Source organism: Symphalangus syndactylus, chromosome 14 (genome assembly GCF_028878055.3).
Source record: "Symphalangus syndactylus isolate Jambi chromosome 14, NHGRI_mSymSyn1-v2.1_pri, whole genome shotgun sequence".
Classification (NCBI taxonomy): Eukaryota; Metazoa; Chordata; class Mammalia; order Primates; family Hylobatidae; genus Symphalangus; species Symphalangus syndactylus.
Window position 1 is genome coordinate 10,110,915 of NC_072436.2, and position 14,461 is coordinate 10,125,375.

General features: G+C 46.2%; 1 protein-coding gene across 8 annotated transcripts in view; it reads left to right on the forward strand.

The window, feature by feature from the left end:
* Positions 1-14,461, forward strand: part of RNF157 (ring finger protein 157) — a 100,236-nt gene that overhangs the window by 63,239 nt on the left and 22,536 nt on the right. For 4 of the 8 annotated variants that reach the window (XM_055242133.2, XM_055242132.2, XM_055242131.2 and 1 more), the window contains 5 exons: positions 5,303-5,391; positions 11,230-11,376; positions 11,818-11,935; positions 12,419-12,485; positions 13,412-13,455. In XM_055242133.2, coding sequence (XP_055098108.1) covers positions 5,303-5,391; positions 11,230-11,376; positions 11,818-11,935; positions 12,419-12,485; positions 13,412-13,455 — 465 coding nt within the window. Of the gene's footprint in view, positions 1-3,276; positions 3,343-5,302; positions 5,392-7,705; positions 10,434-11,229; positions 11,377-11,817; positions 11,936-12,418; positions 12,486-13,411; positions 13,456-14,461 lie in introns of those variants that run through there. The other 4 variants (XM_063617144.1, XM_063617143.1, XM_055242134.2 and 1 more) reach the window with 3 other exon arrangements.

A 14,461-nucleotide genomic window follows, 5' to 3' on the forward strand; every position in this document is an offset into this window, starting at 1 on the left:
GCCCAGCCAGGATACGTCTTGTGTCTTAAATATAACTTAGTAATGGTGCATGTATTGAGGAGATAGTGTGGACAAACACAAACATTTATTTGATGTCTTGACTTTAGAAAGGAATGAGAAAATAAATAAATTTGTGTCTTCAGATCTTTTAATTACCAGCACTTTAATCCTTGGAAATCTCATCTCTAGATTAAAAAGCTGCATCCAGAGCATCTTGGGGAAAGATAAAGGTAGAACGTGTTCAAACCTCAACTCTGCTCCCTTTAAGACATGTTAGTTACTGGAAAAAAAAAAAAGAGAGAAAAATAACCTCTGCTCCCTAAAACTTGGGAGACTTTAGAGAATTTTTTCAACCTCTTTGCAACCACTATTTTCTTACCTGCAAAAATGGGAACAACCATGACTATTTCACAGGATTCCTCAAAGATTAAATAAGATAATATAAATAAAGAGCTCAGCATAGTGCCTGGCACATAGTATTATGTGATCTTTGGGGTGTCACTTTTCTAGCTGGAAACCTGTGGCTAGTGGTGCGTTGCACAGGTTCGCCTCAGGCACATTGGGCTTCTTCTACCCACTTGGCCTGACAGGCTGCACTCAGCTCACACTACCAGCCTATATCCCACGCCTCCAAGGGAGACTGCAAATCAGGCATGGAGCAGCAAGGGGGGTGTGAGCAAGAGTGGGGTCCGGCCACTGTCCAGCTGCTGCTGTGGGGCTGGCAGCCCCGGGTGCCAGCATAGGTGCCAGCTGTCTGCAAGGCTGTGGCTGGACCAGGTGCACTGCAGGCAGCTCTCCCGGTTGGCACCAGGGAATGTGGTGGCACCTGGAAGCTTGGAGATGCCAGGAACCACAGGGCCACAAAGAGGAAGTCACAGCCCTGGATTGGGCAGCTCCCAGGTCTGGGCTCCCCGAAGGGCCACAGCTCTTCTCTCCTCTTCGCCTGCAACATGACAAGCAAGGAGCATGTTTCAGTCCTGTTTGTGTTACAGCTCTTTTAGTCCCACCATTCCATGGGTCCAAAATTCTTGTCCTGCAACCAGGAAGAATGAGATACACAGACAAACATAGAGTGAGCAAGATGAAGAGGAGCCTTACTGAGCCTTAGAACAGCTCAGAGGATACCCACAGTGGGTAGCTCCTTTCTGCAGCCAGGGTGTCCTGACAAGTGTCCTAGCATAGAGACCCTGGAGTGGGAAGCTCTTTTCCACAGGAAGGTCATCCTGTCTTCTCTGCAGCTCTCAGCAGAGAGGAGGCCCTGGAGTGCTTAGCTCCTCTCTGCAGCTGGTCTTATGGACATCTCTGCAGCTATCAGTAGAGAGGAGGCACTGGAGTAGGTTGCTCCTCTCTGCAGCTAGTGGTCCCAACCTCTGCTCTGTTCTGGCTGAGCCTGGGCGTTTTATGGGCCTCAGAGGGGAGGAAGTGCAGGTAGACTGGTCCCTGGGCAGCCATGGACAGGCCTAGAAAAGGCAACACAAGTTCCCACTCCCGTGAGCGGGACTGGCAGCCAGGCCCCCAGCCTTCACGTCCTCCCTGAAGGCCAGCACCAAGCTGCCCTCAGCACCCCCTCGCCTCTTTCCCTTCCCTCATGCTCATCAGTGCCCAAAGTCTGGAAGGGGCGGAGGCAGCAGGGGGCTGGCTTGTCAGTGCTACCCCAAGCGTGTGCACTCCCAGCCTGGCTGCGACAGCACCTGGGCTTGGCGCCACACTGCTCTAAGATCAGAGCCAGCACCAAGAGCAGGCAGAAGCTAGGCGGCAGGAGCAGGCACTTCCAAGCCTGCTGGGGCACGGGGGTGGCAGGGCTTTTCCGTGTCTCCAAGAGCTTATGGAGGCCCCAGGTCCACAGCCCAAGGCGGGGCCACTGCCTGTTCCTGGCTTCCACCAGCTCTGTGGAGCATGCAGCCCCTGCAGCACCCCCTTGCAGCCTAGGGCAGGGGTTCCAGGTCCTCACTGGGCCGGAGCCAGCATCCAGGGCAGGGTGACATCGCCATGAGCTCCACCTGTTGCCCCGGCGCTTCACGGGCAGCCTGGGACAGAGTGGATCCTGGGCCTGGGCCTGGGCCTGGGCCAGGCCATCTGGCCAGGAGTGTCAGGCTCAGTGGTCACCCCAATGTGGGGCAGACCCGGGGGCGCAGCCCCAGACGGGCTGTGCAGAGCCTCCTCCCGAGGCACAGGAATCTGGCACCCTCAGCAGGGTGGGCACAGTGGCTGCGCCAATGGCCAGGTGCCTGAAGCGGAAGCTGCTTCCACTTCCTGCCCAAGGCCCCTGAAGTATGGCCCCAGCTCCGCGCCCTGGCCCTGGCGCTCCATGTGCAAACGGGACACTGTCCGAGGCCCAGCTGCACCTCGGGGCTCCTTTCTGCCCTACCGCGCTGCTCTTCTGCCACGCTGCTCCTCTGCTGGCGGGTAACCCGGTCAGCCCCATGGGGTGGCCTCCAGGGCGGCAAGCTGTGGAGGGGCTGTCTGTCTGCTCCCTGCGACCTCCCTGCAGCGGCCGTTGTGATGGCAGCGGCTGCTCCAGACGGCCCACCACTGTCATCAATAGTAAGCACTCAATAAATGGTAATTTTTGAAAGGAAGATAACTCACTAAGAAATTTAGAGAGTAATGGTAGGCAAAATCGATTTACAGAAGAATGGGAGACAACTCTAAGAGCAGAAAAATATTTGTTTTTCAATTTGCCTCTGATCCTACTGTCCCCTCCATCTTCTCTGTCATCTCTGAATTTGCAAATTTCATTTATCCTTTAAGATCCCAGATCAACTACCACCTCCTCCATGAAGCCTTCAGATTACCTCAGCCAGAAATGATCACTTCCTTTATTTTTGCCTTTTGTGGCAAAAAATATTAATATGTTTAATCTCTTTAATATTACAATTACTATGTCGCTGCCTTATAACGCAGCTTCCTGAAAGAGCAGGGCCTAATCTTCTTGGTTTTCAATCTCTCCTTACTCCTGGCGTGGAGTGTTGCATGTAGACTCTGATTGCATGAATGAAAGTCCAGCAAGGCACAAACTTTGGTAGGTAGCAGCCCACGAACAAGGTTCTCCTGAACAGTTTTGCCGTTGTTGTCTTGTGCGTGTATGTGTGTGTATAGGGAGAGCCTAAAGTGTAGGGGTGGATTTATTAACAATTGAGCTCATTGATACCTTTCCTTCAGAGCCAAATAGCTTATGTTTCATTGCCACAGTTATCATCAAATATATTCAAAATGGAGGATGAAGAGTGCCAGGATTTTTTTTCTTTCTTTTTATTTTTCTTCCTTTTGCGGCAGGGGGTGGCATTGGAGGAGAAAGAGTAAAGAATAAGGGAAAAGACGCATCTTTTTTTTGAAATGCAGGTAGGAGTTATGGGTAACACCCAAGTACCTGTACCAGTGAAAATGATTAACTTTGCTACTCCAGAAACAAGGTTAATCCCAAAGTCATTTATTTTGGCTTTAGAATAGACTAGCGTTTGTGTCGGATTTTCCTGCCTAATTACTTTTTGCTTAAGCTTATTTAAAAATTGTTTTAAATTCCTTTAGTATGACAGCCTAGGAAAGTTGGGGGAGGAGAAACAGGCCACAGATGGGATCTGAACTAGAATTTCAGTTTTCCCATGTCAAGGCCTCCTGATGCACTGCTTGCAGGAGGGCAAAGTTGGAGTCAGCTTTGTGGAAAACAGTTTGGCAAAATAATTTTTAAAGTCTTAAAAATATGCTTACTCTTTGATCCAGTAATTCCACTTCTAGGAATTTGTCCTAAGGAAATAATCAAACAAGCATGCAGAAATACAGGGACAAGGATATTCACCACAACATTTATAGCCGCAAAAAAAAAGTAAGACCAACATAAAATATTGAATAATATGGAATTGATTAAAGTATGCTGTTATCTGCACGTTATCAAAATTATAGACTTTAAAAATGTTTACCACATCTTTTTAGGTGAAAAAGAAACTGCAAAATGGTATGTTCAGTTTGAAACAGCACATAGATACAGAGGTGGATGGATGGATGGATAGACGGACGGATGGAGATACATATTCCGTAGTGTTAATTTTGGTATTGCTGAGTAGTAAAATTAGGGATAGTTTTGTACTTTTTGGTGTTTTTCAAGTTTTCTGCTTAAACATGTATTACTTTGTAATTAGAAAAAACTATCATTTTTAAAAGAATATATGGTTAATATATCAATGAAAAAGTAAATTACTACATCATGCCCACAAAGTGAGTAATCTGAATGCAAATAATTTCTATTGAATGTAAGAGTCACATTCATACATTTGAATTATAAGCAATCTTACTGCATACATAAAGTCAGATGCACCTTAACTATGGTTTAACTATGTTGTTTCCCAAGTAAAATAACCATATTCAATAAAAACCTGTGAAGGCACAATTCGATTATAACTTGGGTGTCCTGTTTTGTGATACCACACTATGGAGGCAGACTCTTCTTGAGCCAAGAGAACCACAGTTTTGCAAAGCTGCAGAGACCATTAGGTTTTTTGAGAATTATATGTTAAAACATTTTGATTGCCCAAATAACATTTTAAAATTACTGGGAACATTTGAAATCATTCTTGATCCTCAGAAGGCAATTCCCAGTGAAGTTTTTGGCTGTTTCCCCTTTCTTTATCTCTTTATTATCAACAACTCAGAACTTCAAATCCAAAGGTCTAAACGGGCAAAGGGGGAAAAAGTGGATGGTAAATGATGAAGACAACCATAAACCTTTGGTGACCCCAAAATAACTCTTGGCTCGCATGTTAAAGAGCTCTGCTTTATATGATCAGCTGCAGGGGAAATTTGTTCTTTACTGTTTGCAAACTTCAGCTCTGTACACATGATGGGGTTCTCTTTTATTTGCAGTCCCTAAATTCCTGGGATACCACATGGCCTCACCAAAGGAAAGGGCTTGCAGGTCTGGCTCCCTGTCGTCTGAGGTCAGATGGAAAAGCCTTTTGTGATTAACTCGGCCACAGTGTGTCCTTTGGTATTTGGAACTTCAGTGTTTTTTTGTTTTTTTTTTTTATTAATTCTCCAAGTTTTGAACACTGACCCAGATAAGCTTCATATAATGGAAAAAGAAGATAAATCTGGCTCTTTGGGCCCCAAATTGAATCCCAGTTTTCCTGCTAGCTGTGACCTTGAGCAGGTTGACTCAGTATGTCGGAGTTTCAGTTTCCTCACTTAATTAGGAGAGTTGTGCCTTCCTGCCTCACCTCTTAGGGCTATTCTTGGTGAACTGTAAAGCGAGGGACAGCTGTGGGTCTTTTTAAACACACTACCTTCTCCTACTTTGTTTCCGACACAGTTTCCTTACGCCGCCCCACCTCCCCAAGAACCCGTGAAGACTCTGAGAAGCCTGGTCAATATCCGAAAGGACACACTGAGGCTTGTCAAGTAAGTTCCCAGAGGCTGGGGCCAGGTCCCGGGCACCTTCCTTTGGGGAGGTTGGGAGCCGGGGGACAGACTTCCCAAGGAACTCACATAGCAGTTTCTGGCAGCCCCAGAGCTTGCTTCTCCAGGCCTCAGACAGGAGTGCGGGCACTACTTTCTGCCGAGATCAGGCCATCCACACCCATGTCGTTCAGCACTGGATGCAATGGTCTGTGTTTGTGAAAAACTTTCACTTGCCTAGAAATGCTCAGTATCCTTATTTTATGAATATTTTTTAAAAGGGAAGAAGAATTATTAAGGTAAAATGGGAATTTTTGCAGCTACTCCAACAAGCCAATGTAAAAATGGGAAATTTGAACTTAGAATATCAAATCCTTTATTTTATTGCTATATTTTCTTTTTCTTTTTCTTACTTTTTTTTTTTCTTTGAGACAGAGTCTCACTCTGTCGCCCAGGCTGGAGTGCAGTGGCACAATCTCGGCTCACTGCAAGCTCCGTCTCCTGGGTTCACACCATTCTCCTGCCTCAGCCTCCCGAGTAGCTGGGACTACAGGCGCCCGCCACCACGCCTGGCTAATTTTTTGTATTTTTAGTAGAGACGGGGTTTCACCGTGTTAGCCAGGATGGTCTCGATCTCCTGACCTCATGATCCACCTGCCTTGGCCTCCCAGAGTGCTGGGATTATAGGCGTGAGCCACTGCACCCAGCCTTCTTTTCCTTTTTTATTCCCTATCTTATGTGTCTGTTCTCTAAGGAACTCATAGTTCCCTGGGTTGATTGTTTAATCCTCATCATCAATGTTTGTTTTCGTCATTTGCCTTCTTGGTGCCATCCTCGAGACAGTGTAATTTTTAATCTGATACATTCCCACCGCCCGCCACCCCTAGATGATATGTCTACCAAGGCTCTCTGATTCCCTGGTGAAAAAATTTGGTTAGGGCAAATCAAGGTCCCAGATTTTTCTGAATAGGCAAGGAAGAGGACTCAGAGACCATCTCATGCTTCTATAGAACAGCCTTATTAGCATTACGATGTTTCTGTCTGATATATATATATATTTTTGAGACAGTCTCGCTTTTTTTTTTTTTTTGAAACGGAGTTTTGCTCTTGTTGCCCACGCTGGAGTGCAATGGCACAATCTCGGCTCACTGCAACCCCCACCTCCCGGGTTCAAGCGATTCTTCTGCCTCATCTGCCTAAGTAGCTGGGATTACAGGCATGCACCACCACGCCTGGTTAATTTTGTATTTTTAGTAGAGATGGGGTTTCTCCATGTTGGTCAGGCTGGTCTTGAACTCCCGACCTCCGGTGATCTGCCCGTCTCGGCCTCCCAAAGTGCTAGGATTACAGGCGTGAGCCACCGCACCCGGCCCAGAGTCTCGCTTTGTCACCCAGGCTGCAGTACAGTGGCGCGATCTCAGCTCACTGCAGCCTTGACTTCCTGGGCTCAAGCAGTCCTCTCAGCCCTAAGTAAACCACTAATCTATTTTCTGTTTCTGTCTCTTAATTTTTTATATTTTATTTATCCCTGAAGTTTCTACTGGTTCCCCAACTATGCTTCTCTCCACCCCAGGGTCAACTCTGGGGAGGAGAGAGCCAAGGAGGTACCTATCTGCTGCAGAACAGTCCCCCGACCCGACCCAGGGGAGTTCATCCAGCAGCAGAGCAGACTAACGAGGCCTCTGGGGCCTGCCAGTTGCCAGCTACTCTGTCCACTTGGTTTCTCTCATCACATATGGCACATTCACACATTTGATGGAGACCATTCAAGGGCCTGAGCTGCTGCAAGGTCATAGCCTCTGCCATGGCAGCCTGGCTGCAGCTCTAGAATAGGATGAAGCAGCTGTCATGCGCTAGAAGAACCAGACTTGAAAGCAGCAGAGCAATTTGCTTCCCAGGTCCACAGATGCTTGCTTAAATGAGTGTCTGAGCTTCAGGTTTTTTTATCTGTAAAATGGTGATAATCAACTTTACCTTTCATGGTTGTCAAAATTAAGGTAACAGAAGGGAAAACACCTAGTGTTCAATAAATGTTAACTTGGCCGGGTGCGGTGGCTCACGCTTGTAATCCCAGCACTTTGGGAGGCTGAGGCAGGCGGATCACGAGGTCAGGAGATCGAGACCATGGTGAAACCCCGTCTCTACTAAAAAATACAAAAAATTAGCCGGGCGTGGTGGCGGGCGCCTGTAGTCCCAGCTACTCGGAGAGGCTGAGGCAGGAGAATGGCGTGAACCCGGGAGGCAGAGCTTGCAGTGAGCCGAGATCACACCACTGCACTCCAGCCTGGGTGACAGAGTGAGACTCTGTCTCAAGAAAAAAAAAAAAAGTTAACTTGAAGGGTGTTCTTTGTTTTGTTTTTCTGTGATTATGGGAATAAATTCTGATTCTCAGATTTCCAGGTAAAGATGGAGGATTGAACACCTACTTTTGCTTCCTCTGAAAATCCCATTAAGTAATTATAAACACGTATTTAAAGGGCATAAATCTGGCTGGGCCTGATGGCTCATGCCTGTAATCCCAGCACTTTGGGAGACCAAGGCGGGCGGATCACCTGAAGTCAGGAGTTCAAGACCAGTCTGGCCAATGTGGTAAAACCCCATCTCTACTAAAAATACAAAAATTAGCCAGACATGGTGGCACGCATCTGTAATCCCAGCTGCTCTGGAGGCTGAAGCAGGAGAATTGCTTGAACCCAGGAGACAGAGGTTGCAGTGAGCCAAGATTGTACCACTGCATTCCACTCTGGGTGACAGAGTGAGATTCCATCTAAAAAATAAAAAATAAGGCCGGGTGCGGTGGCTCACGCCTGTAATCCCAGCACTTTGGGAGGCTGAGGCAGGTGGATCACGAGGTCAGGAGATCGAGACCATCCTGGATAACACGGTGAAACCCCATCTCCACTAAAATACAAAAAATTAGCCGGGCGTGGTGGCAGGCGCCTGTAGTCCCAGCTGCTCGGGAGGCTGAGGCAGGAGAATGGTGTGAACCCGGGAGACTGAGGTTGCAGTGAGGTGAGATCGTGCCACTGCACTCCAGCCTGGGCGACAGAATGAGACTCCATCTCAACAAAATAAGTAAAAAATAAAAATAAAAATTTAAAAAGGCATAAATCTGTAAGTATTTGGAGAAAGGGAAGAGAGCAACAGCAACAAAATTTTAGAAGCTGGAAACACGTAGTAAATGTTAAATGACTTAGGAGACCCAGGAAATCAGAATCCTGAACTAGCAGAAAGAAAAGCTGATAATCACCCAATTTATACTATGATATTATCCCCCAGAGGGTTCAGAAATTAGCAGTGCCAGGTCCCTCTAGAAGTTGAGATGGGAGGCTAAAATGAAGAAGATTGGTAGAAAGTCTGCCCTCAAGGTAGGCAGATCCCCTCCCTTGTACCACACAGCCAGAGCTACGTTCCTATACCTTGGCCGAAGGCAGGCAGATGACTCTCCCTGGAAAGGTCAAAACAGAGAATCTCTGGACAAGAGAGACCCAGGCACAGTTAATGGCCACTACTAAAAACAGGCTAACCAGCCTGGGCAATATGGTAAAGCCCTGTCTCTACAAGAAATACAAAAATTAGCTAGGCATTGTAGTGCACACCTGTAGTCCCAGCTATTTGGGAGGCTGAAGTGGGAGGATCACCTGAGCCTAGGGAGATCGAGGCTGCAATGAGTCACGATCACACCACTGCACTCCAGCCTGGGCAAGAGTGAGACCCTGTCTCAAAACAAAACAGCGGGTGAGTGGATCCTGGCATACTGGATGTTGAGCCCTCAAGCTGCCTCTCCACTCTGCCTCTAGAATGCTGGCAGCCAGGCCTTTGTCAAGAGAGAGGAAAACTGTTTTCTGGAAATTGGACCTGCCTGGATAGGAAAACCTAAGAGACGAGTTAGAGGTTCCTCAACAGATCCAGGTCTGCCCACAGTGAAGCCCAGGATCCCCAAGTCCTGCTGTGCACTCAGAGCTCTAATCAGCAGTTTAAATATCTTAAATACAAGCAGACAGCCACAGGTTCTTAGATGTGTAAGGAATGCCTGTAATAGGAAAGACAGTAGCAAAAAAAACCCAACATTTTAAAACAACCTAACTAGGCCGGGTGTGGTGGCTCACACCTCTAATCCCGGACCTTTGGGAGGCCAAAGCAGGAGGATCACTTAAGCTCAGGAGTTTGAGACCAGCCTGGGCAACATAGTGAGACCCCATCTGTATATAAAATAATAATAAAGTAAAAAAGAATCTAATTGGAAACAAAAGCTATGCAGGAAGAAGAAAACTTCATTAATAGTCTCAAAGACACGAGAAAAGATCTTTTTCTTTCATGGACACGATGACACAAAGTGTTTATGAAACCAAAAAAATAGCTTTTAGAAATTAAAAACAAGGAGCAGAAATGAAAATTTCAATAGAACAATAGGAAGAAAACTTGAAATATTCTAGAAAGTAGAGCAAAAATCCAGAGAGAAGGAAAATAGAAGAAGAAAGATGCAAGTAATAGAACACCCATTTAGAAGATCTGACATCCAACTAACGGGTTCTACAGAGAACAGAGAATATAAAAGGAAGGAAATCATCAGTGACATAGAATTTAAGAATATTTCTCAGAACCAGAGGGTACAAGTTTCTAAATGGGAAGGACCACCAAGTGCCCCAGTGGATGAGAAAGAGGGCCGTCTGTAAGCTTTCAGAAGAAGAAGGGTCAGCAGTTGGAACGACTTTAGACTTGGGAGCAACGCTGGGAAGTGAAAAATAAGGCAGCAAAAAGGCTTTCAGTATCTTTTAGAAATTATTTATAATCTAGAATACTTTGCTCAGCCAAACTTTCAATGAAGTGTGAATGTTGAATAAAAGCTCTCAAAAGTTTATTTCCCAACACACCCTTTTTCAGGAAGCTGGTAGAACACGTGCTCCGCCGATATGAAAGAATAACCCAAGACAGCGGAAGACTTGAGGTGCAGGAAACATGAGCTTCTACAGGAGGACAGAGGCAAAAGGGACCCACCAGGATGATGGAGGGGGAGAGATTCCAGGGTGGCGGCTGGGAGCCAGGTGCAGAGGGCCAAATACAGATGGGAGCAAGTCCAAGGGACCTCCTCAATAAGATGAAATGAATAGACTGCTTGGTGCATCTGAACGTCTTGAGAGATTTAGACAGCCCCAGAGAGGTTGGGTTGGAATTTGTGATGAGTACATAGGAAACTACACAATTGAAAAAAAAAAAAAAAGGATGAGCACTAAGAAAAAGAAGTTATGCAGGAAAAGAAAAATCATAGATTATATGTTTGTATAATCACAATAATACAGACACAAATGTACTGGACTATTAAAATCATGATGCAGCTACACTGTGGGGATGGCGGAGTTTCTATATGGAGCAGAATGAGGAAAGAAAGAAATCCTTGTTTCCGTAGTAGGAAACCCATAGATGGTGCCTGAAACTGAAAAATCAAGAAGTAGTAACCCAAGTATATTTTTTAGAAACGTGGGTAAATGCCAAAATGATCACTAAAAGGGGTGTCCTCTGAAGAGGGGGAAAGGGAAGAAGTAAGGCCTGCTGTTTTTTGCCTTGAGGAAACTATTTAAACTATGTGATTAATAACTTTTACTAAAATAAAAACAAAAGTGCCAAATGCACAATGGTGTAGTGGTAGCACTATGAAATATCAGAAGTAACCTAAATGCCCAGCAACACTGGTCATGAAGCACTCTGTGATCATTCAAAGTGAAGGGGTAGACCTATGCTTATCATTCAGAGAAGCCCACAATATATTGCTAATTTTTTTAAAAGGTAAATTTTAAAATATTGATATGCTACTCTGCAAATGCTGAGTCTGTGGTTTTCTAGATGTGCTGAGGAAGTGAAGAGCCCTGGAGAAGAGGCCAGTAAAGCTAAAGTCCACTACAATGTTGAGTTCACCTTTGACACAGATGCTCGGGTAGCCATCACCATCTATTACCAGGCCACGGAAGAGTTCCAGAATGGTATCGCCGGGTAAGATCAGGAGACAAGGAGAGCCACTTCCTTCCCAGATAGGTAGAGTCCATGTCTCATCCTCTCAGCAAGGGCAGAAAACATTCTTTTTCTGCAGCCAGATGAGATCTGGTTCGTGAATTTAGATTTTCTTCTACAAAGCCTTACCCTTTACCTTTTCTCTTCAAATTGTGCCATCTTGGTATAGTGGCAAATGGTGGTAGTCCTTCAGGTCCTTAACATGCTGTTAAAAATCCAGTAAGCTACCTTTCTTTGGATGTGTGGGTTGAATAGAAAAGTTTAACGTTGCCAAGCAAGAGCAAAGGAAAGGGATTATAAAGGACCCTTTCTTCTCTTCGCTAGAGCCTGTTGATAATTGAGAACAGGCGTGAGCAGAGGAAGTTGTCAGACCCATCTGTGCCGGATACTGACTTTTGCTTTGCCTCCCACTTGTATCAATAGCTACATTCCCAAAGACAACAGCCTCCAGTCGGAGACTGTGCACTACAAGCGAGGAGTGTGTCAGCAGTTCTGCCTGCCCTCCCACACCGTGGATCCCTCCGAGTGGGCCGAAGAGGAGGTGAGCTGCCTCTAGGGAGGGTTTCCCACATCGACTCAGAAGGGCCTAGGGACTACTTAGGACTCGGGCCAACAGCAAAGGGGCTACTCAGACGCTTGAAGGCCATGCTTACCTTTCAGCCTTGTGACTTCGTTATGTCGTTTTAAAGCTCTGCTTATTTTGCATCAAGGATATACCTAACTTTGTTAATTTTTCCATTCCCTAGGAATGGAAATAGCCCATTAGCCTAGGATACTTTGAGAAAGCTATGCTCAAAGAAAAAAAAAAAAACCTATAGGTTAGAGGGCCTTATTTACATCTATGAGATTTTTAAAAAGCAGCTGATGGCCCTCAGTTAACAAACTTGGGTAATTAACAAAGCTAAAGAATGAGGAGCAGAGATGAGATTAATGCTTCTTGACAGTATCGCCCTTTCTGAGATTAGCTGTGCCATCTAAATGTGTTAAATCCTCTTTTTTTTTTCTTTCCTTTCTTTCCCTTCAGCTTGGCTTTGATCTAGACCGAGAAGTTTACCCTCTAGTGGTACATGCTGTGGTGGATGAAGGAGATGGTAGGGGCGATTTCTGTCCTCTTTGGCTGTGCACACTGCTCTTTGTGGCATATTCCTGGCAACAGCTGTGGCCCCAGAACAACATGCCTTCTTTGTGGGTGTTTGTGACTGTGAGTCAGGCAGTCTCCGCATCCTCTCACATCTGTGACTCCAAGCTCCTGGGCTGATGTGAAAAGTGTGGGTTTGGCTGGGCACAGTGGCTCACACCTGTAATCGCAGCAGTTTGGGAGGCCGAGGCGGGTGGATCACCTGAGGTCAGGAGTTCGAGACCAGCCTGAGCAACATGGGGAAACCCTATCTCTACTAAAACTACAAAAATCAGCTGGGCATGGCAGTGCGTGCCTGTAATCTCAACTACTTGGGAGGCTGAGGCAGGACAATCGTTTGAACCCAGGAGGCAGAGGTTGCAGTGAGCTGAGATTGCGCCACTGCACTGCAGCCTAGGTGACAGAGTGAGACTTGGTCTGAAAAAAATGTGGGTTAGCTGGGCGTGGTGGCTCATCCCTGTAATCCTAGCACTTTGGGAGGCTGAGGCGGGCAGATCACCTGAAGTCAAGAGTTCGAGACCAGCCTGACCAACATAGTGAAGCCCCGTCTCTCCTAAAAATACAGAAAATTAACCGGGCATGGTGGCTCATGCCTATAATACCAGATACTTGGGAGGCTGAGGCAGGAGAATTGCTGGAACCCGGTAGGCGGAGGCCGCAGTGAGCCAAGATCATGCCACCGCACTGCAGCCTGGGCAACAAAGCCAGACTCTGTCTCAAAAAAAAAAAAAAAAAAAAAAAGTATGGGTTATATAATGTGCCCCTTCTAGGGACAGCCTGGCACATTTGGTTTGCCAGATTGCAAGGAACTAGAGAAGGTCATGGGCATCAAGGTGTGCTGTTTGGGCTTCTTCACTCACATGCCTTTGTTTCTTTCAGAGTATTTTGGCCATTGCCATGTCCTGCTGGGTACTTTTGAGAAGGTGAGTGACTTTAGAGGGCCTCACTTTACTGCCTTTAGCCCTTTCTTTCATGTGAGGCATATGTAACCCGTTTGCTGGGTGCCTGAGCTCAGCAGAATGGGTCTGGCTTTAGAGTCTGTGATGGTGAAAGAACATCACTTTTTGGGCTACGCTTGGGTGTAGGTCCAGCCCTGCCACCGGCTTGCTACAGGACCTTCAACTCCTTAGGCCTCAGTCTCCTTAAAATGAAAGGATTAGACTGGGTCACACGCGGTGGCTCATGCCTGTAGTCCCAGCACTTTGGGAGGCCAAGGTGGGTGGATCACTTGAGGCCAGGAGTTCGAGGCTAGCCTGGGAAACATGGCAAAACCCCGCCTCTGTTAAAAATATAAAAAGTAGCCAGGCATGATGGCAGGCACCTGTAATCCCAGCTACTCAGGAGGCTGAGGCAGGAGAATTGCTTGAACCTGGGAGGCGGAGGTTGCAGTGAGCTGAGATGGTACCACCGCACTCCAGCCTGGGCGATAGAGTGAGGCTGTGTCTCAAAAAAAAGAAAGGTTAGACTGGATAATTGTAAGACCTTTAAAGAATTAGGATTGTATAATTCTACTCTGAGAGTGTCCAGGAACATGTGTACAGTAGTCCCCCCTTATCCTCAGGGGATAAGTTCCAAGACCCCCAGTGGATGCCTGAAACTGCAGATCGTGCAGAACCCTCATATACACTGTGGTTTTTCCCATACTACATCTACACCTATGATAAAGTTTAATTCATAAATTAGGCACAATAAGAGATTAAGAGTAAACTAAAACAGTTATAACTATAAGGTAATAAAAGTCTGAATGTGATCTTTCTCTCTCAGAATATCTTATTGTATGTAATATTTTCAGACAGTGGTTAATGGTGGGTAATTGAAACCATGGAAAATGGAACTGCAGATAAGGGAGGGCGACTGTAACTGGGAGATGTAACAGAAGAATACCTGGTGCTTTATTATCCTCCCTTCCTTGTCATAACTTTCATATTT